Source organism: Aquarana catesbeiana, linkage group LG01 (assembly GCF_042186555.1).
Source record: "Aquarana catesbeiana isolate 2022-GZ linkage group LG01, ASM4218655v1, whole genome shotgun sequence".
Classification (NCBI taxonomy): Eukaryota; Metazoa; Chordata; class Amphibia; order Anura; family Ranidae; genus Aquarana; species Aquarana catesbeiana.
The window spans coordinates 311,452,127-311,478,993 of record NC_133324.1 but is presented as its reverse complement, the minus strand read 5'-3'; the positions used below and the strand labels follow the sequence as shown (position 1 = coordinate 311,478,993).

Genomic DNA, 26,867 nt, shown 5'->3' with positions numbered 1-26,867 from the left:
AATGGTGGTTTGGGATTTTTTTAGTCCAGTTTTAATAGCTATACTGTATATAGGCATATACACATATTGGTATTATATAGCATTAATTAAATAATATATAGTTCTAGTCAAATTCACACCATTGCTATATAATAAAAACATCAATATGAAGCTTGACTGTAGAAGAAATGGTAATGCTAATAGCAGCATTTTTATCCCTGTGCTGCTCCTCATATGATTACGGCTACATTGTAGAGGAAATTTCTTGTAATCAATGTAACCTGTAATTTTAATCACCGGTCACCTCAATAGCAGGTTGGCTGTTGAAATAAAATTAATTTATTCTGTTTTTTGTCCTCTTTCATTCACACTCTTCTGCTCAGTGGGAATGAGAAGTTCTAAAGAAAAAATACTCAATCATAAGCTTTAAGCAGCTCTGTACTGCTAAACTGGTTGCACACTTTGGCTAATACAATCCAGTTATGCTTAACATTTCTATGCACAGCATTCCTCTTGAATGCAATGACAGCTATTGAATACTTGTAATAATGTACTTCCGATGTAAATTATACAAGTAAGTAGTTTTCAATAAATATAAATATACAAAGTCGCGGTATAAAGTCAATTACTTATTACATATATTTAAATATATAGCACACAAGGTTTGTGACTAGGACATCAGAGATCAAAGCTGGCCATGCACAGCTAAATAGTATGACCGACAAAAAGGGTAGGGCTTGGAAATTGTATGGGTCTAACCATGGTAATGATGATAATAAAGAGCAACACACATTTTTTGCTATTTATGGGTATCGTACTTGACCTATTGATTCTCACATTGAATAGAGTTCAGGCAGGAGATATGCTTACAATTATGTGTTTTTGTAGTGTATACATATTTAACATTTTTTAAAATTTTTATTAAAGAAGGACTAGAGCCGCTGTCAAGTTTTGTTCTCATTGTCTTACACCTCTTTGACCTGGTGACTATTGTCACTAAGACAGAAAGTGATAGAAAATCAATTTTGCAGTTGTCATCAGAACAAGAAGTGAGGAATATTTTTCAAAGAGGATATCTTTTTCCTTAACAATTTTCTAGGGCCTCATTCAGGCTGGCACTGTCAAACCTGCTTTATATGCATTTAGAGGACATTTATAAAAGCACATAAATGCATGCAATGATTTTTCAATGGAGCTATTTAAACTGAGCATTTGCCTGCATTTAAGTGTGGTTGATTCAGCTGTTGTAATATTCAGGGGCATAGCTCCACGGGACCATGTGCAAATCTGGTTGTCTTACACATAAAGATGTTTATTTTGCTTTAGGAAAACACAAAAGAGCATCCAGCAGCAGAACAAACTTCAGAATGTGCAACACAAAAAGTCAGCTTATCTTCAGCACAAACAGCATAAAGGAAACATATAGACAGGATTTACCCCAAGGTTAGCACAGTCTCACTCTGGCTGCTTGGTTGCTCCCAGCACACATGCAGCACTCCAGCAGGTCTCTCTCTCCAACTCCCCACCACACCTAATATGAAGAGCTTCCTGTTTTAAGTGCTGCTTCCTGGAGGCTGCTTAACCCCGTAGGGACTGGAGTCCTCATAGTCAGAAGTGAAGGTCCTGAGTACATGCAAATTTCCTTTTTAAGGGATCACAACCCAAATATTGATGCCACAAAGCACCCATCCAGGACCCATCCTTGGTGCCCTGTACACTGTGTTTAGAGAAAATAGAATTATGAGTGGCCAAGATATGATTAGAAACACTAATGTGCATAAATGTTTACGCTGCTAAACATGTCTAAATCTTCTTTAAAGAAGGAATGACTAAAAGAAGAAAGAAATAATCTGGTAAACATAAAACGCTGTTTATATTTTCTAGATAAGTGTGTGTGAATGAGACCTGGTCTGCTCTTGGACTGGAAGTGTAAGGAAATCTCTGCAATGGGTCATAGACAGAGAAAAAAAAAACTGACAGGAGTTTTTATCCTACCATACTTTGTCCAATTCTAAAAAAGAGACAGCAAAAAAGGTCAATGAATAACAGTACTGAATGTTTGGGATTATTTTAAGGAAGCATAGCCTTCCACTTATGTTCTGTTGACCCTTGTAACTCTAATGCCAGCATTTTTGTTGAGTGGACTAGACACTGTTCCACAAATGTTGCTCAAATGGCTTGGGTGAGCTTTGGAACTTGTCCTTTGTTCCTTGTTGAAAAAAAGGGGGGGGGGGGGCGGTGGGACTTTAGATGAGGTGTGTGGGGTAGAGCCAGACAAAACCATATACATATGTAACAAATTCTATTCTTTATTAGACCAAAGATAGGGCATGGATCAACCCATATAAACGCATAATAGCAAAAAGTATCAACATACATATTAAGGATAGTCACCAACATGACACAGAAAGTAAATATTATACATCATAGTCCCCCAAATGGAGTAGGCATAACATTATATCAGGGTGGTAGAGCAATAAAAACCATCTAGAATCATAAATATAAGATGGATGCATCAAAATAAGCTCAACAACGTTTCGTGGACTTCTATCCACTCATCAGGAGCAAGTGCATCCATGTACTAAAAAGGGGATAAAAAAATCACCATTATGGGGCGTACACACAGTCGGACTTTCTGGAAAGCTAGGTCCGACGTACTTGCCGCCAGACTTCCGGCGGACTACCGCCGGACTTTCTGAACGGCCAGACTTGCCTACACACGGCCGGACTTTCCGGAATCTGGTCTTCCCGACGGACTTCCGCCGGACTTTCAGAATGAACGGACTTTCCCACACACGGACAAGTCCGTTCATTTTGAACGTGACTCGGGTACGACGGGACTAGAAAAAGAATTCAATCTCGCCGCTTTTTTTGGCGAGATTGAAACCTTGCGAGCCCCGTCGCAGGCATCCCAGGCCCTTAGGTCTGGTATTGAACTTTAAGGGGAACCCCCTACGCCGAAAAACCGGCGTGGGGTCCCCCCAAAATCCATACCAGACCCCGATCCGAGCACGCAGCCCGGCCGGTCAGGAAAGGGGGTGGGGACGAGCGAGCGCCCCCCCCTCCTGAACCGTACCAGGCCGCATGCCCTCAACATGTGGGGTGCTTTGGGGGAGGGGGCGCCTTGCGGTGCCCCCCCACCACAAAGCACCTTGTCCCCATGTTGATGAGGACAAGGGCCTCTTCCCGACAACCCTGGCCGTTGGTTGTCGGGGTCTGCGGGCGGGGGGCTTATCGGAATCCGGAAGCCCCCTATAATAAGAGGGCCCCCAGATCCCGGCCCCCCCACCCTATGTGAATGAGTATGGGGTACATGGTACCCCTACCCATTCACCTAGGGAAAAAGTGTAAATAATAAAACACAACACAGGTTTTTAAAATATTTTATTAAACAGCTCTGGGGGGGGATCTTGCTCCGGCTTCGGGGGTCCCTCTTCTCCCGGCGTCCGGTTGGTTCTTCGGCCGGCCCCTCCGCTGTCTTCAGGTAGCTCTATTGCCAGCGGAGGTCCGGGCTTCTGGGCTTCTCTTCTCTTCCCCAGATGTTGACACGACGCTCTCTCCGGCTGGACTGGTCTCTGAGGGCTCCGTTGTGACTTATATAGGCGGAGACCCCGCCCCCATATGATATCACAGTCCCTGGGCATGCTGGGACTGTGACGTTTTAGGGGGCGTGGTCGACATCTGGGGAAGAGAAGAGAAGCCCAGAAGCCCGGACCTCCGCTGGCAATAGAGCTACCTGAAGACAGCGGAGGGGCCGGCCGAAGAACCAACCGGACGCCGGGAGAAGAGGGACCCCCGAAGCCGGAGCAAGATCCCCCCCCAGAGCTGTTTAATAAAATATTTTAAAAACCTGTGTTGTGTTTTATTATTTACACTTTTTCCCTAGGTGAATGGGTAGGGGTACCATGTACCCCATACTCATTCACATAGGGTGGGGGGGCCAGGATCTGGGGGCCCTCTTATTATAGGGGGCTTCCGGATTCCAATAAGCCCCCCGCCCGCAGACCCCGACAACCAACGGCCAGGGTTGTCGGGAAGAGGCCCTTGTCCTCATCAACATGGGGACAAGGTGCTTTGTGGTGGGGGGGCACCGCAAGGCGCCCCCTCCCCCAAAGCACCCCCCATGTTGAGGGCATGTGGCCTGGTACGGTTCAGGAGGGGGGGCGCTCGCTCGTCCCCACCCCCTTTCCTGACCGGCCGGGCTGCGTGCTCGGATCGGGGTCTGGTATGGATTTTGGGGGGACCCCCACGCCGGTTTTTTGGCGTAGGGGGTTCCCCTTAAAGTTCCATACCAGACCTAAGGGCCTGGGATGCCCCCCCGCGCTCGCCGCAATAGAAAAATTTGTTTTTCCTATTGCAGCGAGCGCGAGATGCAGTACCCTGCTCCTCCGTCGTATCTGGTCCGTCGTACCAGCATACAGACGAACGGGCTTTCCGTCAGGAACTGAGTCCGGCGGAGTTACGACGTAAGATTTGAAGCAAGTTTCAAATCTAAAGTACGTCGGATTTCCGGCCGAAACGGTCCGTCGGAAGTCCGATGGAGACCACACACAGTCGGATTGTCCGCCGGATTTGGTCCGGCGGCGTCCGTCGGACTTTTGCATGTGAAAAGTCCGACCGTGTGTACGCCCCATTATAGGTTGATAGAACCACTCTACGCTCTACCCCACACACCTCATCTAAAGTCCCCCCTCTTTTTTGCAAAAGCAACCAGGGATGGAGGCGCAATATTCCCCGTTGCGTCTCATTTAAAGTCCCCAAAATATTCCCTTTTTTCTTTGTTCCTTGTTGGAACTCTGATGTCCACAGCCTGCCCTGCGACAGCCTGCCCTGTGGTTCTTGATGGTCTTCTCTCTGACTCAAATGTCTGTCTTTGATACAAGGTCAAGAGATCTAAATGCTGCTTGTTCCCTACACTTTTGTTACTTTTTAGCCCATCAGCTGTTGACAGTGGGTCAAATCTGAAGGACACAACTTATATGTTATCTGGGGAAGCTATAGAAACTTTTGAAGGTCCTTGGTAAAGATCAGGCACTCTGCTCCTTAGGAAACCCAACCCATTGGAGACACAGTGAGGCTGTATACCTTGGAGAACCCACCCAATGGTGGCACATTTATGGATGTCAAATAATATTTTTAAATATGATTTACTGTCATAGAAAAATGTGACAGTAGCAGTTGCATCAATTAAATATAAATAGGTTTATGGCTTTGTCCCAGCAGTTATATCTGGGGTAATTTAAAAGTAAAAGCATGCAATGGAAGTGCGCATAGTTTGGACTTCAGTCATCAAATGAGTTCTATGGGTACTCCTGCCCAGGACAAAATCATCTCTCTCTACCATTATAGTAACTTCAAAGTCACGTGGAGGATGAAGCTCATCTCAACTCACAATTAGCCAGTCTTGGATTTTTTTTTATTCTAAGAAGGGTATATTTTTTTTTTTTTGTGATGGTGGCAATTATGCCCAATTGTGTGCTGCTGTACTCTGATTAGTTTAATACTCAAACATATTTTTTATTTTATTAAATGTGTTAAAAGACATCCATGAATTTAATACCCTATTATTTTGAGTAATTGAATATGCCGCATTATTTTCTTTGCTCTGCTAATTTTCAAACTACCTTCATAAATAGTGCTGTGGTCATAAACTATGCTACTTCAAAACATTGTTGGCCTCAGTCTATCACTTTTATAGAGGAATGCTTTTTTGCTCTGACACAACAAAATAACAATAGACCTCACATACATTTCCAGAGGAAAGGAAAATATGACTGTTGCTTGAATTAACGTTTGTAAATGCAGATAATATTTTGTAGAACAGGTTAAAAATAAACCCGATGGGTCTTTATGGGTAATGCTTTCAACCATTTTAAAATGCATATGATTATATATTACCAGTAGGTTGGTATTGGTTTAGAAACGCCATGTTTATCGATAAAGCTGAGTGTAAAAAGAAAGGTAAAGGGTAGGGACTCAATTAGACATGACATTATCAAGGTTGACTGCACTCATTAACTTATTAATGTATTTTGGGTTGACACAGTTGCAGGTGGCACAGAACCGCATTGACTATTTGGAGCAGTCTATGGTGGAGCGTTCAATTGTAAGCCGGCAAGAAGCTGTGATCTGTGATTTGGAAAACAAGATGGAGTTTCAGAGAGCTCAGATTAAAAGGTTTGAAGTAAGTATAGTTGAATGTATTCTACTCCCATATTTTTCTGTTTACTTAAAAAAAAAAACATTTTTTTTTCTTTATCTACATTTGAACCAAAGTATATTAAAGGTAAAAAAAAAATCATTGTTATTCATAAATTGAATCTTGTAGATGCAAAGATCATTTGGAGTATAACTAGCAAGAGGCATAGCTATGTTTAAAATCTTTTTTTTTCATGGACAAGTGACTTTTTACCCCAAGATGTTTCCAGAAAAACTGCTGTATTAATGTTGAGGTTCAGATGGGCACTTTGACACATATAATTGTACACATTCTCTCCAAAATGCAATGTTCAGATTTTTTCTACAATTAAAAATGTATCTCATTGTTAAAAGGTGTGGCATGGGAAATACGTTTAACCCATGCTGTGAGCACAGAAAATGATCCACAGCCTACACCATTTATTTCTATCAATATGTATTAAGTGGAATGGTCCCATTTACTATAATGCTTTACAGTACATGCCCAGCTCCAGTTAGTAAAAAAGAGGAAAAGTAAAAGTTTTGGCTTAGCCAAAATGTCATTGAAAATTGGAGGTAAATGTGTGTTTGGTCGTTTTTAAGGGCGCTAAAAACTTTAAAGTGGATGTAAACCTGATTCATGAATTTTGAGCTGGGCACAACTATCTGCAGTGTTTTCTTATCTCTCTTCAAAGCCTTGTGTCTAGTAGCTTTGCCCTGCCCCGTTCCTCTGTTATCAGCCTGATAACTTTTGACAATCGCTCTGAGGCCCGGAGATAGAAGTGTGTGTCAGAGGAGGTTGCTATAAATAGATTAGCAGCCAGCTAAACAATTCATAGGCATGCTCTGCATGCATGGGGAGGGGGTGTGTGCCTTTCCTCCAATCAGCTTTCTCACAGTGTCTAGCAATGATCACCTCCTACAGATGAATGAGGAAGTGAAAAATCTATCAGGACATGCACTTTCTGAACAATAGATAAAGGTGAAGACAGCAGATATAAATGTAAAACTTATGTAGGGAGATTTGTTTCATCACTGTGTATCATCTGAGGCTGTTCACTTCACTATGTGAGGGTTTACATCCACTTTAAATAGTTCACGAGACAGTTAGGGAAGCTCTTTTTACCTATCCTGGACATGTTCTTGTGCAAAAAAAAAATCATAAACATAATCCCCCTAGTGATAACCATCAAGCTAACCTTAACAATAACCTTTTTTTTCTTTACAAATAAGTAATATAATCTGTCATGTGCTGTCATGACAATCACATGCCTTTATCAACATTGTAATGTCACATGAATGTTGTGTTCTGCTGGCATCAAAGGAATTTTTTTTTTGTCATTTCTTAGTATAATTCAACCTTTCCATGTAGCATGTGAAAATTGAGGCTAAAGTTGATGGACTTTCAGCAAAGGTGATATTGCTATTTTCACAGCAAATCAACTGCAGCAAGTTTAAATTTGGTAAAATTGTTTGCTCTGCCCAAGGTTTCCTGGCACCTTGTGAAAAACTGTTCTTTGGTGACCAGCACTGAGTGAGTAGCTGTAGAAACAAAGTATAGAACACTTTCTAAATTTCAAAACCGGCAAACTGGGCAATTTCTTGCCTATAGTACTTCAGTGAGAGTGGGGTCTGATCCCTCTCTTTTCTGTAGAGAAGGGGGAATGTTTAATGTAGTGTGTGTGCATTACTGTGGTCATCTGGTGAGAATCATGCAGTTTCTAGCACTCACCTGACTCATTTGGTGATTGGAAGAAGTAACCTTGGGCAACTTCAATGTTTGTGATCCCTCTATCCTTATACAAATCACATGAGAGGGGTTAACTGTATAACACTGGTGTTCTTTTACTATAATATTTGGAAAATCTAGGGGCAAGAATAACCATCAATAATATGTCTCAACAATTTACTCCCTCTTACATGATGTCTTACTGCTGCGTTTCCCACATATTTGTTAATTATACATTATTGAGAATTCACCTGGGAAGCATGGTTTCATCATCTGGCCTGGTCAACGGCAGCAAGAAAACACAAGGCTTAAAGCCTTAAGGCCCGTACACACGATCAGGCTTTCCGACGGGAAATGTTCGATGACATGCTGTTGGCGGTAAATCCGACCGTGTGTATGCTCCATCGGTCAATTGTTGTTGGACTTTCCACCAACAAATGTTGGCTAGCAGGTTTTCAAATTTTCCACGGACAATTGTGTGTTGCTGGATTTTCAGAGTGTGTGTACACAAGTCCCTCGGACAAAAGTCCATAGTACAAACGCGCTTGCTCGGAAGCAAGGACGAGCCAGAAGCAGTCGGTCTTGTAAACTAGTGTTCGTAATGGAGAATTAACATTTGTGACATGACAAATTATGAAATCTCCAAATGCAGCGCACATTCCCTTCTTCTTTAATGGGATAATAATGAAGCTGCTTTACTGGTGATACTGATGGAGTTATTGCAAATGAATTTTCAAAGGATTTTTTTTCTAGTGATATCAAGAATAATATTATTATGCTTTTTTTTTTTTTTTTTTTAATTTCGGCAAGTTACCACAACACCATTGTCCTGTAGTTTTTAAGATCAAAGATACAACTATGTTGGTGTCCCTTGTTAATTTTACATTGTATTTTTTAAAATGTAACTGCCTACTCCCAAAATGCCATTTGAAGTAAAACACATAGCCAAGTATTATTCTACACAATTTTTTATTGTGCATTTAAAAAAGAAAACAAATAAAATTAGACTTGCTATCTGCCAATAGAACTTAACCAAAAAGTACATTCTATGCATCCAAAAATATAGAAAATATACCAAATCAAATTCAACCAAAAAAATAATGTCAAAGCAATAACTCCAAGGCCAATAATAAATAATACGTTATCTCCTCTGATTCCGCAACATGTCTGGTTGACAAACGGCCGTTCAGAAATGAACTGAAAAGTGCAAACTGAAAAGCACAAATCAACACTCACCACACTTCTAATAACACAAAATTAGCAGAAGGAGCCCAAAGGGTGGTGCTAAAGAGCTGAAAAACAACATAGTAAGTCTAGTACTAATTGTAATTGTGTGGCTGTGTGTATGCAAGACAAGTTTGGGCCAATGCCCTTCGGACAAAATTCCACAGTTTTGTTGTCGGAAAGTCTGATCGTGTGTACAAGGCATTAGGCATTTACATATTTGTAAAAATATACAGAGGCTATAATGATGGATTGATTGTAAAACATTTAAATAAAGATGAGCAAAATACACAAATTCTATAAATAAATAAGACAACACCAAAAAGACATTACTAGTTTTAATAAAGATGCTACATTGTTGTTCCAGTCTATTTCTTCAAGATTATAGCTTGTTGTTTTAAAGAAACTTCCTGATCTCTGTTTGCTCTCAATATACACACTTCACTCATCTGTGTGGTGTCTTATATTGAAAATCTATTTCATTATTAAATGTGCAAGCCAGGGAGTAAAAGTATCAGATTCCACTTTGTACAAAGGACTATATTTTTTACTGCTAGTGCCAAATAGAAAATGTGTTGCATCAATTATTTAGCCAGTGATTCCTTTCTCAAAGCAGCAGCAATCTATGTGATATTGTCTTTTAAAAACAGAACTATTGTGCCATATATACAGATATAGAGAGGTGGCATGTAAAAGATTGCTACAACATTTTTACATTACTGGAATTTGGACATGCTCTTCTAAGTTGATGCTTCTGTAATATCTAATATATGCCTGTGTTGACAATCATGTTACATGGTAGAAAGTCCTAGTTCTAGCAACCCCCCCCCCCCCCCAAGTTGTCAGTTCTTCTGTATGTTTCTCTAGAATATTTATTTTCTATCAAATGTTGGGTCTGCCCTGCAAATTAGTTATGTTGTAAAAAGTAAATGTATTTAGATAGTATATTGAAGTCTAATGTTTCTCATCATCTGACTACAGAAACCTAATATAATTTGGTTCCTATAGCCAACACGTTCTATTTTTAATTATAAATATATAGTGTACCTTTATGCTGATGGTATGAATTATAAATGACCAAACGTGTCTTTTGTTAGCCAGGTTTTGCAGAAAGTTCTTTCCTAGCTTTTGCAGACTGGGCATTTGCTGAAAGTTTTGTAGCTAAAAGGTGTTTATTTTTTCCATCCCAGAATGTTGAGAGATATATGCATGTGAGTACACTGTTACTTATGTTACACTGTTAACCCATAAGAATTTCATTGAACTGCATGCAATCAGTTTTAGGCCAGATCTAAAATGTGAATGCATCCATGGAGTCAAGCCTAAGCCCTATATAACCTCCATGCTCCTCCAAGTATTTGTGTGCATTATAGGAAATGTATATGTGGTTGAAACATGAGCAAACATTTCCAACATAGAATGCATGGACACATTCTTTTGTATACTGTAACCCCTACTGTAAATTGAAATCCCTCAAGGTAAACATGCAGAGCTTAAAAATGCAAAACTTTAATAAGTATTGCAAGTATGTAATTGTGGAACTTACCTCTTAATGTACAGCAGCACAAGCATCAGTATAACATGCAAATGTTTTTTTAGCCCACATCATGTTTAAAGAACTGTCCTGGACTGGAAAGTAGCCTATATAGAAGTGGCGATAGTAATCAGTAAAGCAGTAATTTTCATCTGCTAACTTTGGGAGATAAAATGACTATGTATCCATTGCATACAATATATCAGGAAGTGGCTTACTGCCGCAAATGTCAAAGAAGAGTGTGCATAAACCGCCAGTTTGTAGCAGTACGTAGAAGTACGTATTTGTATCTGACTACCTATGCTGGTGAAGAGGACCACTCACACTTCAAGCCTAAATTCTCATTATTTATTCACAGACAATAAGGTGTGAATACATGTTTCTAGAAACTAGCTTCTTAAGCCTAGTACCGGCATTGGCAATAGAAACCAGACGACATTCGGCTCATGTGTATGGCAGCCGGTTCCGACAGAAGCCGGCCATTTGATCAGAGCACAATAGCTCAGCAGGAGAGATCAATATACTAACAGCGGATTGTTAGTACAGCTGCTCTGACTTCAGCTGTCAGTTTTTTGTGATGGTGGTGTCCACTAGGCTTTAGGCACCATTCACACTTACAAACTACATGGAACAGCGGGGGTTCCCTGTGATTAACTGTGGGTGGAAGCCCCATTGAAAGCTATGGGAGACTTATGACCTGTACACACGGTCGGACATTGATCAGACATTCCGACAACAAAATCCATGGATTTTTTCCGACGGATGTTGGCTCAAACTTGTCTTGCATACACACGGTCACACAAAGTTGTCGGAAAATCCGATCGTTCTGAACGCGGTGACGTAAAACACGTACGTCGGGACTATAAACGGGGCAGTAGCCAATAGCTTTCATCTCTTAATTTATTCTGAGCACGCGTGGTACTTTGTGTGTCGGATTTGTGTACACACAATCGTAATTTCCGACAACAGATTTTGTTGTCAGAAAATTTTATAGCAAGCTCTCAAACTTTGTGTGTCGGAAATTCCTATGGAAAATGTGTGATGGAGCCTACACACGGTCGGAATTTCCGACAACAAGGTCCTATCACACATTTCCCATCGGAAAATCCTATCGTGTGTACAGGGCATAAGAGGTCCCGTAGCTAATCATCGGGGCTCACATGTAATTTCTAGGCCCTGGACCTCCATGAGCAATTACATGTCAGTGGCCAGAATGTAAAATAATAATGATTTGAATTTGTTTAGACAAAGTCTTCTCTAAAGTAATATTTTGATTTTGATGGAAAAATGTAAAAGCACTAGCATTACCAGGTCTGAGTCTATGTTAAAGTCGGTAGGCTGATTCCTCCCTAAAAAAAATTACTGTATCCGTTTTGGGTGGATTTCTCCCTTATGCATAATAAAATAACAAGGTATCACTTTTAAGGGTATCCACTTTATTATCACACTGAACTTAGAGCTATACATGATTCAGTATCAGGTGACCATATAGCCCAGAGATTGAATTAGCTGTGAGCTATGATAGACCTCTTGGACTTTTTGATTGCTAGATGACATGCTTTTGATATACCCCATAATTCTGGGACTGGCTGCTATTTCTTTCTAAATAGGTTTGGTCTTTAAATACATTGCAACAAAGAACTGTGATAATCACATTTCTTCATTGAGTATGCTGAATGCCAAATATTTAGATACAAAGGGGTATTGCCAGGTAGCTATAATGAAAATAAATTAGTGTGGAGTTCAAGGACCATCATGGCCAAGCAGACAATTTTTCAGGTAGGCTTGTGAATAATTCTTTTAAAGATGGAAGAAAGAGTTTAGGAAATTAGGATTGCTACGACGGATGAGTGAAATGAATTTGATTAGGTCAAGGGGAAAAGAGAGCAAGTGCTTATGTAAATCGGGGAGTTTAGAAGACAGTATTAATATCCGGTGTCAGAAAGACAGCTTATGAGGTACAAAATTGAAAGCGTAAATTGTTAATGGAATATTGTGTGACAGTGCAGGCCTTTTCACAAACTTATCTGTAGCCTGATTCTGTTTTACATCAATGTCATTTTCCTGTGATTCATGTATCATTTATAAAAATAATGATGAAGCTTTAATCCCACTTTATTAATTAATAATATTATGTTTGCAAAGAATTTGAAAGATGCACTGAACAATGAATTCCAATGGTAATCAGGTGCATTAGATATGTCCTTGTATAGTACTGTAATAGGGCGTACACACGGTCGGACTTTGTTCGGACATTCCGACAACAAAATCCAAGGATTTTTTCCGACGGATGTTGGCTCAAACTTGTTTTGCCTACACACGGTCGCACAAAGTTGTCGGAATTTCCGATCGACAACAACGCGGTGACGTACACCACGTACGACGAGACTAGAAAAGGCCGGTTCAGAACCAAGCGCGGAACCCTTTGGGCTCCTTTTGCTAATCTCGTGTTAGTAAAAGTTTGGTGAGAGACGATTCGCGCTTTTTCAGACTCGTGGCTTTCAGATCGTTTTCTGACGTTCAGTTTGTGCTTGTGGGTTTGTATCTGCTCTTCAGTGCGTGCAGTCAGTTCGTATCGGAGTTTTCTGTGTGATCTTGCCTGCTCGTTGTTGTTTTTCAGGTCGCTCTTCACAGGCCTTGCTGTTCTTCAGTGCGTTCTGTTACTTCGTTCTGAGCAGCCGACCGTTTTCTAGCCATGTTTCGTATGCGTACTCCTCGTAGAGTTCGTGCTGTGCGGGGGCTTGGTGTTGGGGTCCTGACCTTGACACAAGTCCAGTCCATGAACAGGGTGGGGAGGAGTTCATGGACCAAGAATTGGTTGCTTCAGCGTGACCAGTTCTGTCATATGCCTTTGCTCCGTGAGATCCGTGAGAATAATCCTGATGATTTCAGGAACTTTCTCAGGATGACGGACCCCGTGTTTCACCGTTTGTTGGCTGCGCTGACCCCCTATATCAGCAGGCAGGATACCTGCATGAGGCAAGCCATCACTCCGGAGCAGAGGTTGGTCGCTACCTTGCGGTATTTGGCCACAGGGAGAAGTCTGCAGGACCTCAAGTTCTCGACAGGCATCTCCCCCCAGGCTCTTCTTTGTGGACATTTACTGCTTGTGTTTGTTTTAGCTGACCCTGACAGAAATGTGTGGAGTGCAGAAAATGTTGTGATTGTGTAACCTTATACAAAGCACTGTTGGCTGTTATTTACTAAATGCAAAGACACTTTTCACTACAAGTGCACTTGCAACTGCACTGAAACTGCACTTGTAGTGCAAAGTGGATTTCCCCTTAGGAAATAACCCCCATTTTCTCATAAAACAACAATTACATCACCCCAAAAGTGTTGTAGCGTTGAGACAATAATCCACACATTCTTGATGAACAATCTTTTTAATACCTGCACAATCACATGTGCATTTACCAAAGGTTTTTCTGACAAACCAACATGTTTGTTGTATAACAATTTTTGTGGTGTCATTATCCAAAATCAAAATGTGCATTTTATTGAAAACAGGCCTGTGTAAAACCAACAAGAAAGACACAAATCTGGATCTTACAAAGTTCACATATGGTAAAACCTGAAGGCAATATCAGACATGAGTATTTAGGAACTGTGTTTGATATTGCGTTCAGATGGGGGGAAATCACCCCTGGAAAAGCCAAATTTGGAAGATGCACACAAATTTCACAATGTCAACATGTGCTATCTGCCATCACGGGGGATCAAGGGACGTGTTTTGGGGGAGAAAGTCCTTCCTCACAGCTACTTTATTATTGAGAAAGGGGTTGCACCCCCAAAACGCGTCCATTGATCTCCCGTGATGGCAGATAGCACATGTTGACACACTGTGTGCATCCTCCAAATTTGGCTTTGGGAAAAATCACAAAAACATTTCGCACATTGTAGCACACAAAAGAAGAAAGTGATTTGGAGGGGCTTTAAACTCGCCCCAAAACATCAATGATGTTTTTATATTTTGGAATAACATCATTGATGTTTTGCTTGATGTTTTCCAATTGTAAATTACACCCCATGATCTCCCCGATCAGGATCTGGGCACTTTCGGATGTGAAAGGATCTGGATCCACAACCTCACGATCACCTAAAAAGAGAGGAAACCCAAAATAAATTAGGTTTAAAAAAAAATGCCGCCATCCATCTCTTATCGGAGCCTGTGGTTGCAGACACTCACCTGTTGTGGTGACTACTTCCACCACGTCTTCATCCTCCTGCTCATCTTGTGTTGGGGGGATTTCCCCTTCTTCCAGAGGGGGGGGGGCTCTGGTCTCCTCGGATGAGGGGTGTCCTCCGAGACTTTTCTCCCCTATGTAAAACAAAAATGGTATAATTAGCACACAGATATTTAATGTCAGAACTATAAAGATGAAACATTGCTTGGAAGTGGGGTACAATTGTCTATTTTAGCCGAGTTCCAAGATGTATATTTTTTATTGCCCTTTGTCAAGCTGCAATACTTTACCTGTTTGGTAAAAGCTTCACAGATGTAGCCCCCCCTATAGTATACACTGGAGCACCTGTGTGGCCCCCCTAATAAAAATGGTGTTCTTGTGTCCCACACTAGTGCTCCAGTGTCAAGATGTGAAAACAGCTGCTCAGTGTCCTCTCCTTACACACAATCTAGTTTGCATTTCATTCTAGTAACAAAGCCATCTACACAACCCAATTCTTTGAAGACAAGTATAGGGCGTCAAAATGGTGGCCAAATGCATATGGCCTAAACAATGTTATTTTATCGTCCGAAATAACAATGTGTGATCCGAACGAATAATGTGCCCATGAACATGAAAGTTGCCATTTTAAACTGTACAACAGTTCCTAAAAGCACATGGAGCAGCACGAACGTAATAAACATAAAGAATAGGAACACAGCACAACTACTTACTTTTTTGCAGCACTCTCCGGATCTTTCTGTACTGCTCATGTTCTCGTAATTTCAGGTCCGACCACCGCTTCCTGAGCTGATCTTTCGATCGTCGTACCCCGAATTTCCGGTGCAGACTCCTGACCACTTTCGCCATGATCTTGGCCTTTCTGACATTGGGGTTGGGGTAAGGCCCATACTTTCCATCATAGTCGGCCTTCTTCAGGATGTCCACCATCTCCAACATCTCCCCAAAGGACATATTTGAGTCCTTTAATCTCCTTCTGGATCAGGACGTTTCAGGCTCCAGCCTTTCCTCCTCCTCCTCGTTGCTACAATTAGCACGATCCTGCTGTCTATCCGCCATGTGCTCTTCCCCCACTGCGCCGAACGAAAAGGGGCTGGGAATAGACTAGAAAGAACGTCAGGGGCGGGCGGAGTTATACGCATGCGCAGTGTGTATAAATCGTAACGCGCGCGTCTTACGTACGATCTGTGAGCGGAGGAAGGAGCATCGGAGACGCCGATTGTGCTAACGAAGGTAGGATCTAAACTTGGGCCTATACTGCTTCGAAATGGAAGCCTATATTGTAACAAGATTAGGGGAGTTTGGCCTGACATTAGGCTTTGTCTTGTGTTGTGTCTTACAGAGAAAATGGATGGGTTCAACGACCACAATTTCCTGCCCCTGTTCATAGACAAGTACAGGGAGCTGCCCTGTCTGTGGCAAGTGAGACACCCCCACTATAATCACAAACAGAAGAGGCAGGCAGCGCTGGAGAAACTGCTGGAGTTGGTGAAGCCGGTGGTCCCCACAGCAACCATCCCTTATTTAAAAGCTAAAATTGGTGACCTGAGGAGCACATATCTTAGGGAGCGCAAGAAGGTCACGGATTCCCAGAGGTCCGGAGCTGCAGCAGATGACATTTATGTCCCCAGGTTGTGGTACTATGAGAGACTGCGATTTCTGTCAGACCACACTGAAGTCAGGGAATCCCTCTCCACTCTTCCTTCCACTCTTCCTTCCACCCCAGCTGAGGCTTCCGATGTCCAACCTGGGCCTTCCAGCCAGGAAGAAATGGAGGAGCCCAGCTGGAGTCAGGTATAGCATTCTTCTACAGATTTCTGGGCAATAAAGAAATTATGTTTACTAGATGTTATTATTGATCACTAATTGCTAATTGAAAGTGCTTTACATATCAATAGACAGTAGTGGGCACCCAAAATTGGGAAAAGAATGAAAACTGCTGGGCTCAGAAGGATAGTCTGTTATATTTGTTAACATTCAATTTGCAGCAGTCAGGAGGTGAAAATTGTGTGTGATTGATGAATAAAAAACTAAAACTATGTCCCTTTTTCATACACAGGAAGACCTCAGCCAGGAGGAGGTTGTGGAATGTGGCAGCCAGGAGGAGGCGGGGATTAGTGGCAGCCAGGAGGAGGCGGGGCTAAGTTGCAGCCAGGAGAAGCCTGGGACCAGTCGCAGCCTGACTGAGTCTCAGGTTCCTCCCCTCCGCCTTCCATACAAAAGGGCCAGGAAGGCCACTCCGAGTCCTGTGCAGGATTCAGTATACAGGCTGATCCAGGAGGCTTCGGCATCCCTCAGAGCCTTCCCCAGTCCTGAAGAGGCCTTTGCCTGCATGGCTGCCACAAAATTGCAGGACATGCAGGAGGGCCAACGCAAGATCTCTGAGGACCTGATTTATAAAGTCCTACGTAAGGGGTTGAGTGGGGAACTGACACACAAGACGGATGTCATGGAGAGGGACGATCCTCCTCCTCCTCCTCCTGCTGCCACAACTAGACCACCACAGCCAAAGCCTGGAAGAAAGCGTGGAGGGAAGACCAAAGAGTGATGGCCCTGGGTTCAGTCTGGTCTGACAGAATCTGCAGTCTCTTGTATGACCACAGCCTGGGGACACATCTGTCATCTGCTGCTTTCCGGATCTCTGGGACTTCTGGACCAGACTGCCCTCCCTTAGATATGGACTCCTCAGGCCACCAATTTTGCTTTGAAATAATTGATGTGTGCCCTGGGGGTCCAAGGCTTCACCCACTTCTGCAGTTTCTCCAGCATTGCCTCCCTCTTTGTTTAGTTGTGAGCCCTTAATAAAATTTTTTTAGGGAAATTCTACTCTCCTGTGTGTGTTTTCATCCAAAAAGGACAGTTTGTTGGTGAGGATTCAGGTACATTTCTAAAGTACAATGTGAAATTAACAAGGGACAACAACACCAAACAATCTCCTACAGATTAAATAGAACAACATATTAGTGGAGTTGTGGGAACTTGTCACCAAAAACACACACAAACATTTTCGGGAGTACAAATCAAAATCACAAAAAAAAAAAAAAAAAAAAAAAAGAGAAACACAAAAAAAGAATCGACATTAAAGTCCAAAAATAACAAAAAATTTTGTTGTCAGATGTGAGTAATCTAAATATATTGAGGGAATCCCGATAAATATAACAAAAGAAGTTTGTGAGAAGTGTGTGTGAATATGAGCATCAAAACGACTTAATTCTTGTCACATTATAAAGAAGAAGAGAGTGCGCTGTATTAAACCATTTTGAACATTGCAGCGTGACGAAAGTGCTGTATCCATTCCGAATGCTACGTTTACCAGAACGAGCTGTCCCGTGTCGGAATTTCTTCTGAGCATGCGTGGCACTTTGTGCGTCGGAACAGGCCACACACGGTCGGAATTGACGCGATCGGATTTTGTTGTCGGAAAATTTTATCTCCTGCTGTCCTGCTGTTGTCGGAAAATCCGATGGAAAATGTCCGATGGCGCCCACACACGGTCGGAATTTCCGACAACACGCTCCGACCGGACAACGTCCATCGGAAAATCCGACCGTGTGTACGGGGCATAAGACTTACTTTACTTCAGTGAAAGAAGTATCCTATATTATAAGATATGTTACAATACTATTAGAACAGACAAATGCATATACTATACATATTAAGATAAAATAAGTATTGCCCATAAACCAAATCATATATATTTTTAAAACATTATATATACATATATACATATATATATATATATATATATATATATATATATATATAAACATATATATATACATATATACATACATATATATATATATATATATATATATATATATATATATATATATATATATATATATATATATATATATATATATATATATATATATATATATATATATATATATATACAGAGGATATAAAAAGTCTACCCACCCCTGTTAAAATGTCAGGTTTGCGTGATGTAAAAAAATGAGACAAAGATAAATCATACCTATAAACTGTATAACGCAATTGAAACTGAAACTTTTAGGAGGGGGGGTAAAAATAAAAAACTAAAATAATGTGGTTGTTTTCTTGTGAAAATAAAATAATGTGTTTGCACAAGTGTGCACACCCTCTTATAACTGGGGATGTAGCTGTGTTCAGAATTAAGCAATCACATTCAAACTCATGTTAACCTCTTGCCGACCAGTGCACGCCGATGTACGTCGGCAGAATGGTGCTGGTAGGCAAAAGGGTGTACAGGTATGTCCCCTTTAAGAAGCGGTGTCGCGGGCGCGCGCGCGCCGTGGGCTCCGTGACTGCAGGTCCCACGGACTCGAGGTCCTCCGTGTGCCCGTGATCGTGTCATGGAGAGGAAGAATGGGGAGATGCTTTTGTAAACAAAGCATTTCCCCGTTCTGCCTACTGACAGGACAGTGATCACAGCTCTCTCTCATCCAGAGCTGTGATCACTGTCCTGTGTGTTGAGGTCAAGCCCCCTAACAGTTAGAATCACTCCCTAGGACACACTTAACCCTTTCACTGCCCCCTAGTGGGTAACCCTTTCACTGCCAGTGTCATTTACACAGTAATCAATGCATTTTTATAGCATGGATCGCTTTATAAATGACAATGGTCCCAAAATAGTGTAAAAAATGTCCGATGTGTTCGCCATAATGTCGCAGTCCCGATAAAAATCGCAGATCACCGCCATTACTAATTAAAAAAAAATAAAAATGCCATAAAACTATCCCCTATTTTGTAGACGCAATAAATTTTGCGCAAACCAATCAATATACGCTTATTGCGATTTTTTACCAAAAATATGTAGAAGAATACATATTGGCCTAAGGAAAAAAAATGTTTTTTTTATATATTTTTGGGGGATATTTATTATAGCAAAAAGTAAAAAATTTTGCGTTTTTTTTCCAAATTGTCGCTCTTTTTTTGTTTATAGTGCAAAAAATAAGAACCGCAGAGGCGATCAAATACCACCAAAAGAAAGCTCTATTTGTGGGAAAAAAAGGACATTAATTTTGTTTAGGTACAATGTCGTACGACCGTGCAATTGTCAGTTAAATTGACGCAGTGCCGAATCGCAAAAAAAAGCTCTGGTCAGGAAGGGGGTAAAATCCTCCGGGGCTGAAGTGGTTAAATAGGATTCAGTAAACACCTGCCATCATTTAAAGTGCTTCTGATTAACCCAAAATAAAGTTCGGTTGTTCTAGTAGGTCTTTCCTGACATTTTTTAGTCACATCCTACAACAAAAGCCATGGACCACAGAGAGCTTCCAAAGCATCAGAGGGCTCTCATTGTTAAAAGGTATCAGTCAGGAGAAGGGTACAAAAAAAATGTCCAAGGCATTTGATATACCATGGAACACAGAGAAGACAGTCATCATCAAGTGGAGATAATATGGCACAACAGTGACATTACCCAGAACTGGATGTCCCTCCAAAATTGATGAAAAGACAAGAAGAAAACTGGTCAGGGAGGTTACCAAGAGGCCTACAACAACATTAAAGGAACTGCAGGAACATCTGGCAAGTACTGGCTGTGTGGTACATGTGACAACAATCTCCTGTATTCATCATATGTCTGGGCTATGGGGGTAGAGTGACAAGATGGAAGCCTTTTCTTACAAAGAAAAACATCCAAGCCTGGCTAAATTTTGCAAAAACACATCTGAAGTCTCCCAAAAGCATGTGGGAAAATGTGTTATGGTCTGAGGAAACCAAGGTTGAACTTTTTGGCCATAATTCCAAAAGATATGTTTGCTGCAAAAAACAACACTGCACATCACCAAAACACCATACCCACCATGAAGAATGGTGGTGTAGCATCATGCTTTGGGGCTGTTTTTCTTTAGCTGAAACAGGGGCCATGGTTCAACATGGTAGAGGGAATAAGTTCCAATTACCAGTCAATATTGGCACAAAACCTTCAGGCTTCTGCTAGAAAGCTGAACATGAAGAGGAACTTCATCTTTCAGCATGACAATGACCCAAAGCATACATCCAAATCCATAAAGGAATGGCTTCGCCAGAAGAAGATTAAAGTTTTGGAATAGCCTAGCCAAAGCCCAGACCTGAATGCGATTCAAAATCTGTGGGGTGATCTGAAGAGGGCTGTGTACAGGAGAAGCCCTCGCTATCTGACAGATTTGGAGTGTTTTTGCAAAGAAGAGTGGGCAAATATTGGCAAATCAAGATGTGCCATGCTGATAGACTCATACCCAAAAAGACTGAGTGCTGTAATAAAAACAAAAGGTGCATCAACAAAGTATTATTTTAAGGGTGTGCACACTTTTGCAACCATATTATTTTATTTTTTTATTTTTACTTCCCTCCACCTAAAAGATTTCAGTTTGTTGCTCAGTTGAGTTTTACAGTTTATAGGTCACATTAAAGGTGAAAAAAGTTCTGAAATGATTTATCTTTGTCTCATTATTTTACATCACAGAAACCTGACATTTTAACAGGGGTGTGTAGACTTTTAGGTGTCTTGACGCCTTGAAGATGACTTTCTGAAGTTCAAATCGAGCATCAGAATGGGGAAGAAAGGGGATTTAAGTGACTTTGAACATGCATTGTTGTTGGTGCCAGAATGGTCTGAAAAATAGAAAATATCCAGTGAGCGGCAGTTGTGTGAATGAAAATGCCTTGTTGATATCAGAGGTCAGAGGAGAATGGGCAGACTGGTTTGAGATAAAAAAAAGGCAATAGTAACTCAAAAAAACACTTGTTACAACCAAGATATGCAGAATACTATCTCTGAATGCACAACACATCGAATCTTGAAGCAGATGGGCTACAGCAGCAGTAAACCACCAACAAGAAACTGAGGCTACAATTCGCAAAGGCTCACCAAAATTGAACAATGGAAGATTTGAAAAATGTTGCCTGGTCTGATGAGTCTCTATTTCATCTGCAACATTCAGATGATAGGGTCAGAAATTGGCATAAACAACATAAAAAGCATGGATGATCCACCCTGCCTTGTATCAGGCTACTGGTGGTGGTGTAATGGTGTGGGGGATATTTTCTTTGCAATATTTGGGCCCCTTAGTACCAATTGAGTATTGTTTAAATGCCACAGCCTACCTGAGTATTGTTGCTGACCATGTCCATCCCTTTATGACTACAGTGTACCCATCTTCTGATGGCTACTTCCAGCAGGATAATGCACCATGTCACAAGGCTCAAATCATCTCACCACTGGTTTCTTGAACATGACAATGAGTTCACAGTACTCCAATGGCCTCCACAGTCACCAGATCTCAATCCAATAGAGCACCTTTGTGATGTGGGTGAGTACACCCCTCACATTTTTGTAAATATTTTATTTTATCTTTTCATGTAACAACACTGAAGAAATTACACTTTGTGTAAATTAGTGAGTGTACAGCTTGTATAATAGTGTAAATTTGCTGTCCCCTCAAAATAACTCAACACACAGCCATTAATGTCTAAACTGCTGGCAAGTGAAAATGTCCAAATTGGGCCCAATTAGCCATTTTTCCTCCCCGGTGTCATGTGATTTGTTAGTGTTAAAAGGTCTCAGGTGTGAATGGGGAGCAGGTGTGTTAAATATGTTGTTATCACTCTCACTCTCTCATACTGGTCACTGGAAGTTCAACATGGCACCTCATGGCAAAGAACTCTCTGAGGATCTGAAAAAAAGAATTGCTGCTCTACATAAAGATGGCCTAGGCTATAAGAAGATTGCCAAGACTCTGAAACTGAGCTGCAGCATGGTGGCCAAAACCATATAGTGGTTTAACAGGACAGGTTCCATTCAGAACAGGCCTCGCCATGGTCGACCAAAGATGTTGAGTGCACATGCTCAGCATCATATCCAGAGGTTGTCTTTTGGAAATAGACTTGAGTGCTGCCAGCATTGTTGCAGAGGTTGAAGGGGTGGGGGGTCAGCCTGCCAGTGCTCAGACCATACGCCGCACACTGCATCAAATTGGTCTGCATGGCTGTTGTCCCAGAAGGAAGCCTCTTCTAAAGATGATGCACAAGAAAGCCCGCAAACAGTTTTCTGAAGACAAGCAGACTAAGGACATGGATTACTCTGATGAAACCAAGTATATATGTGGTCTGATGAGACCAAGATAAACTTATTTGGTTCAGATGGTGTCAAGCGTGTGTCGCGGCAACCAGGTGAGAAGTACAAAGACAAGTGTGTCTTGCCTACAGTCAAGCACGGTGGTGGGAGTGTCATGATCTGGGGTTGCATGAGTGCTGCAGGGACTGGGGAGCTACAGTTCACTGAGGGAACCATGAATGCCAAATTGTACTGTGACATACTGAAGCAGAGCATGATCCCCTCCCTTCAGAGACTGGGCCGCAGGGCAGTATTCCAACATAACGACCCCAAGCACACCTCCAAGACGACCACTGCCTTGCTAAATAAGCAGAGGGTAAAGGTGACAGACTGGCCAAGCATGTCTCTAGACCTAAACCCTATTGAGAATCTGTGGGGCATCCTCAAATGGAAGGTGGAGGAGCGCAAGGTCTCTAACATCCACCAGCTCCATGATGTCAGAGGAGTGGAAGAGGACTCCAGTGGCAACCTGTGAAGCTCTGCTGAACTCCATGCCCAAGAGGATTAAGGCAGTGCTGGAAAATAATAGTGGCTACACAAAATATTGACACTTTGGGCCCAATTTGGACTTTTTCACTTAGGAGTGTACTCACTTATGTTGCCAGCGGTATAGACATTAATGGCTGTGTGTTGCATTATTTTGAGGGGACAGCAAATTTACACTGTTATACAAGCTCTACACGCACTACTTTAGATTGTAGAAAAGTGCCATTTCTTTAGTGTTATCATATGAAAGATATAATAAAATATTTACAAAAATGTCAGGGGTGTACTTATGTTTGTGTGATACTGTGTGTGTATGTATATATATGGCTTTTTCCACCACCTCCAGCGATAGCCCCTTGCCTGCCGCTCACTGCTGTCACTTCCACACAAGCTTCTGTGTATACAGATGACAACACTCCTTTCCTGGTGGTGCGCTCAGTACTCCCTGCCCTGCAAGATCCCTATCAGTGCAGAGAAGGGAGGGGCGGGGGATGTGCACAGCCGCTCTACTGTCCCAGCAGCAGCTCCCTCTAAAGCCTGCCCACACAGACTGCGCACACTCTGTCAGTTGTAGCTGCTCTTTGGCAACATCCCCTCCCTCTTCTTCTCTCTTCTTGCCTGTAAAGCATGCAGTACTCAATTTTGCACCCTGTACATAGAAAACTTTTGAGTCTTGCACCCTGTGCATAGTAAACTCTTTAGTCTTGCACCCTGTACATAATGAACGTCTGAGCCTTGTGCTCGGTATGTAGCTTAGTCCTGAACCCTGCACCCCGTACATAGCACACTCCTGAGCCCTGCACCCTGTACATAGTACATTACTGAGTCCTGCACCCTATACATAATGCACTCTTGAGTCCTGCACCCTGTGCATAGTGCACTCCAGAGTCCTGCACCCTGTACGTAGTGCACTCCTGAGTTCTGCCCCCTGTACATAGCGCACTCCTGAGTCCTGCAATCTGTACATAGCGCAATTCTGGGTCCTGCAATCTGTACATAGTGCACTCCTGAGTCCTGCACCCTGTTGGTAGAACATTCTTGAGTCTTGCACCCTGTATATAACACACTCCTGAGTTCTGCACCCTGTTTGTATCACACTCCTGAACCCCGCACTCTGTATGTAGTGTACATCTGAACCATGTGCATTATGCTTTCATTGTTAACAATGCCCTCCCTTTGTTAGTACAATTTGGCCACACCCACCCTTTTATGTGGTGTGCTTGTGCTTCCTCCCAAATCCTGGGGGGGTTTGTGGTGGGGGTGTGGTTGAGTTCCTGCACCTATTCTCTGAGAAAAGCCGTGTGTATATATAAAAAAAAATCTAAACTAAATAGCTGACAGCGCTAAAGGGCAATGGGCACTACCAGCCCCTAATAATAAAGTCTAAGTAAAGAAGGATTCTTCCAATATTATCCCAGAAGTAGTTCCTCTATAAATTTCCAGGTAATGTGTAGGCCTTGCTGCCATCACTTAGGGGGGAAACTTAGACACAGTAGCTATCACAAGAACAAAAGAGAGGTCACACCAACCTTGTGCATTACCATAAGAATGATTTATTAGAATAAAAAGGAATTCCAATATACTCACAAGAATATGTCAATTCAGGCACATCAATAAAAATGTAAATACAATTTTTTTTTAGCAATGCTCAAATGATGCCCATTTACTAGAATTGAGGCTTACACGTTTCAAGGGCAGAACCCTCTTCATCAGAACTAACACTCATAATTATGAGGATAGATTTCAAGCCCACCCTCTCTCCTCCTAAAGTAGGAGGTGGGGCCAGGGCTCATCGGGTTAACCTTTGTGAAGTAGCAATTGGACCCAGCTATCAAAAACATGTGCAGACAAAAAAAATAATGAAATATATGAAGTGCCCAGGACTGAATAATACCAAATGGCAGTAGCAATATCCTTATATAAGCTATGTAAAAACATCAATCTATTTTAATCTTAATAGGAAAAGTGATTACTGCATGGCAAAAGGTGGACCTGTAATCTGTGTGTAATATGTCCAGTGTACCAAGATTGCCCCTTCATTATAAAACACAGCAATGGAGGAATAATGATGTGTGCGCGGCCAGGCAGAGCATTTCCTGTTCATAAGCATGCACACATGGGGCCCTACTGTGCATGCTCCAAATGGAACCATGGGAGGAGGGTGGATGAGGTAGCCGAGCAGGAAATGCTGTGTGCAGAAATACACACAGGAAACCAGTGGTCATCACTGGAAGACACAAGACGAGATCCAGTGTCACACAAAGAAGCTCAACAACAAACTAGCCACCACAACAGTGTCAGCCCAAAGCAAACCTTACCTATATAAAACAAATAGAATTATAACTATGCAGAAATTGATATGACAAAACCAGCACACCACATAGCCTGGGGGTTGGAGCAAACTGACTTAACTAGACACGTATGAGAAACTCCAGCAGCACACTATTCTGAAAACCCCAGTGCCACAATTGGAAAAAAAAAAGAAAGCCTCTGGCTCTTGTATACAATTGTAGAAAATAAGCACAAAATAAGATTCAAATCTTACATAAGCCGATTACATCAATTCTAGTATCTACATGGATAGAAAAATGAATTATAAAATACTCATGTGTAAAAGAAAAAAAAAATAAATAGAGATTGATAAATACATCAATGTAGAGTTAAACAATCACATGTGTAACTCCAAAAATATTTAAAAACAACTAAGAGACCAATGAAGCATGATCAAAGAAGAAATAAAACCGACAAAAAAGGAAAAATTCACATCAATATTAATGGAATTAATAAAAAAAAATAAAAAACAATTGAAGTTAAACAAAAACAAAAAAACAAGTCTAAGCCTAAGAACATTTGATCAGAAGAGAAAATATCTAAAAAAGATTTGATTTTGCCCCATGCCCTGAACAGCTGGTTAATCGACACAGGGTGGTTGTACCTGCAGTTTTGCTTAACAAATAGCTTTGCATGTTTTTTTTTTTTTTTTTTTATAAAAAGACTCCCACATGTCTTTGAAACATACCATTCTCAGAAGGAAATGCTAGTCACAAATATTATAATGAATGATAGGTCACTTTTTTGTGCATAAATAGGGGTATTATGTATTACTCATTCCCATGGGGGTGGTAGCTGGGGACTACCAAAATAGGGCTATGGAGAAGAAGCCTTTTTCCTCATCAACATGGGGACAAGGTGCTTTTCCGGGATGATCCCCGGCAAGGTGACCTTCCCCATGTTGACGCCTAGTACTGGTATGGTTCAGGATAAGCGCATGCTCATTCTGCCCTCCTTCCTTTCCTCCTTTCCTATCTTGCCAAGCCACGTGCTCAGATAATGATCCGATAAGGATTTTGAAGGGAACCCTCTCTATTTTGTGTGGGGTCCCTATTAACATATAAAGCAGAGCTTCATTTAAACTGTATCCTTTTCTTTGTTTATGTCTGTTATTTTTATTTTTTTATTGTTTCA

General features: G+C 41.6%; 1 protein-coding gene across 3 annotated transcripts in view; it reads left to right on the top strand.

Moving 5' to 3' along the window:
• Nucleotides 1–26,867, top strand: part of MYO18B (myosin XVIIIB) — an 885,307-nt gene that overhangs the window by 659,741 nt on the left and 198,699 nt on the right. For all 3 annotated transcript variants that reach the window (XM_073629436.1, XM_073629428.1, XM_073629423.1), the window contains one exon: nucleotides 6,026–6,163. In XM_073629436.1, coding sequence (XP_073485537.1) covers nucleotides 6,026–6,163 — 138 coding nt within the window. The remainder of the gene's footprint in view (nucleotides 1–6,025; nucleotides 6,164–26,867) is intronic.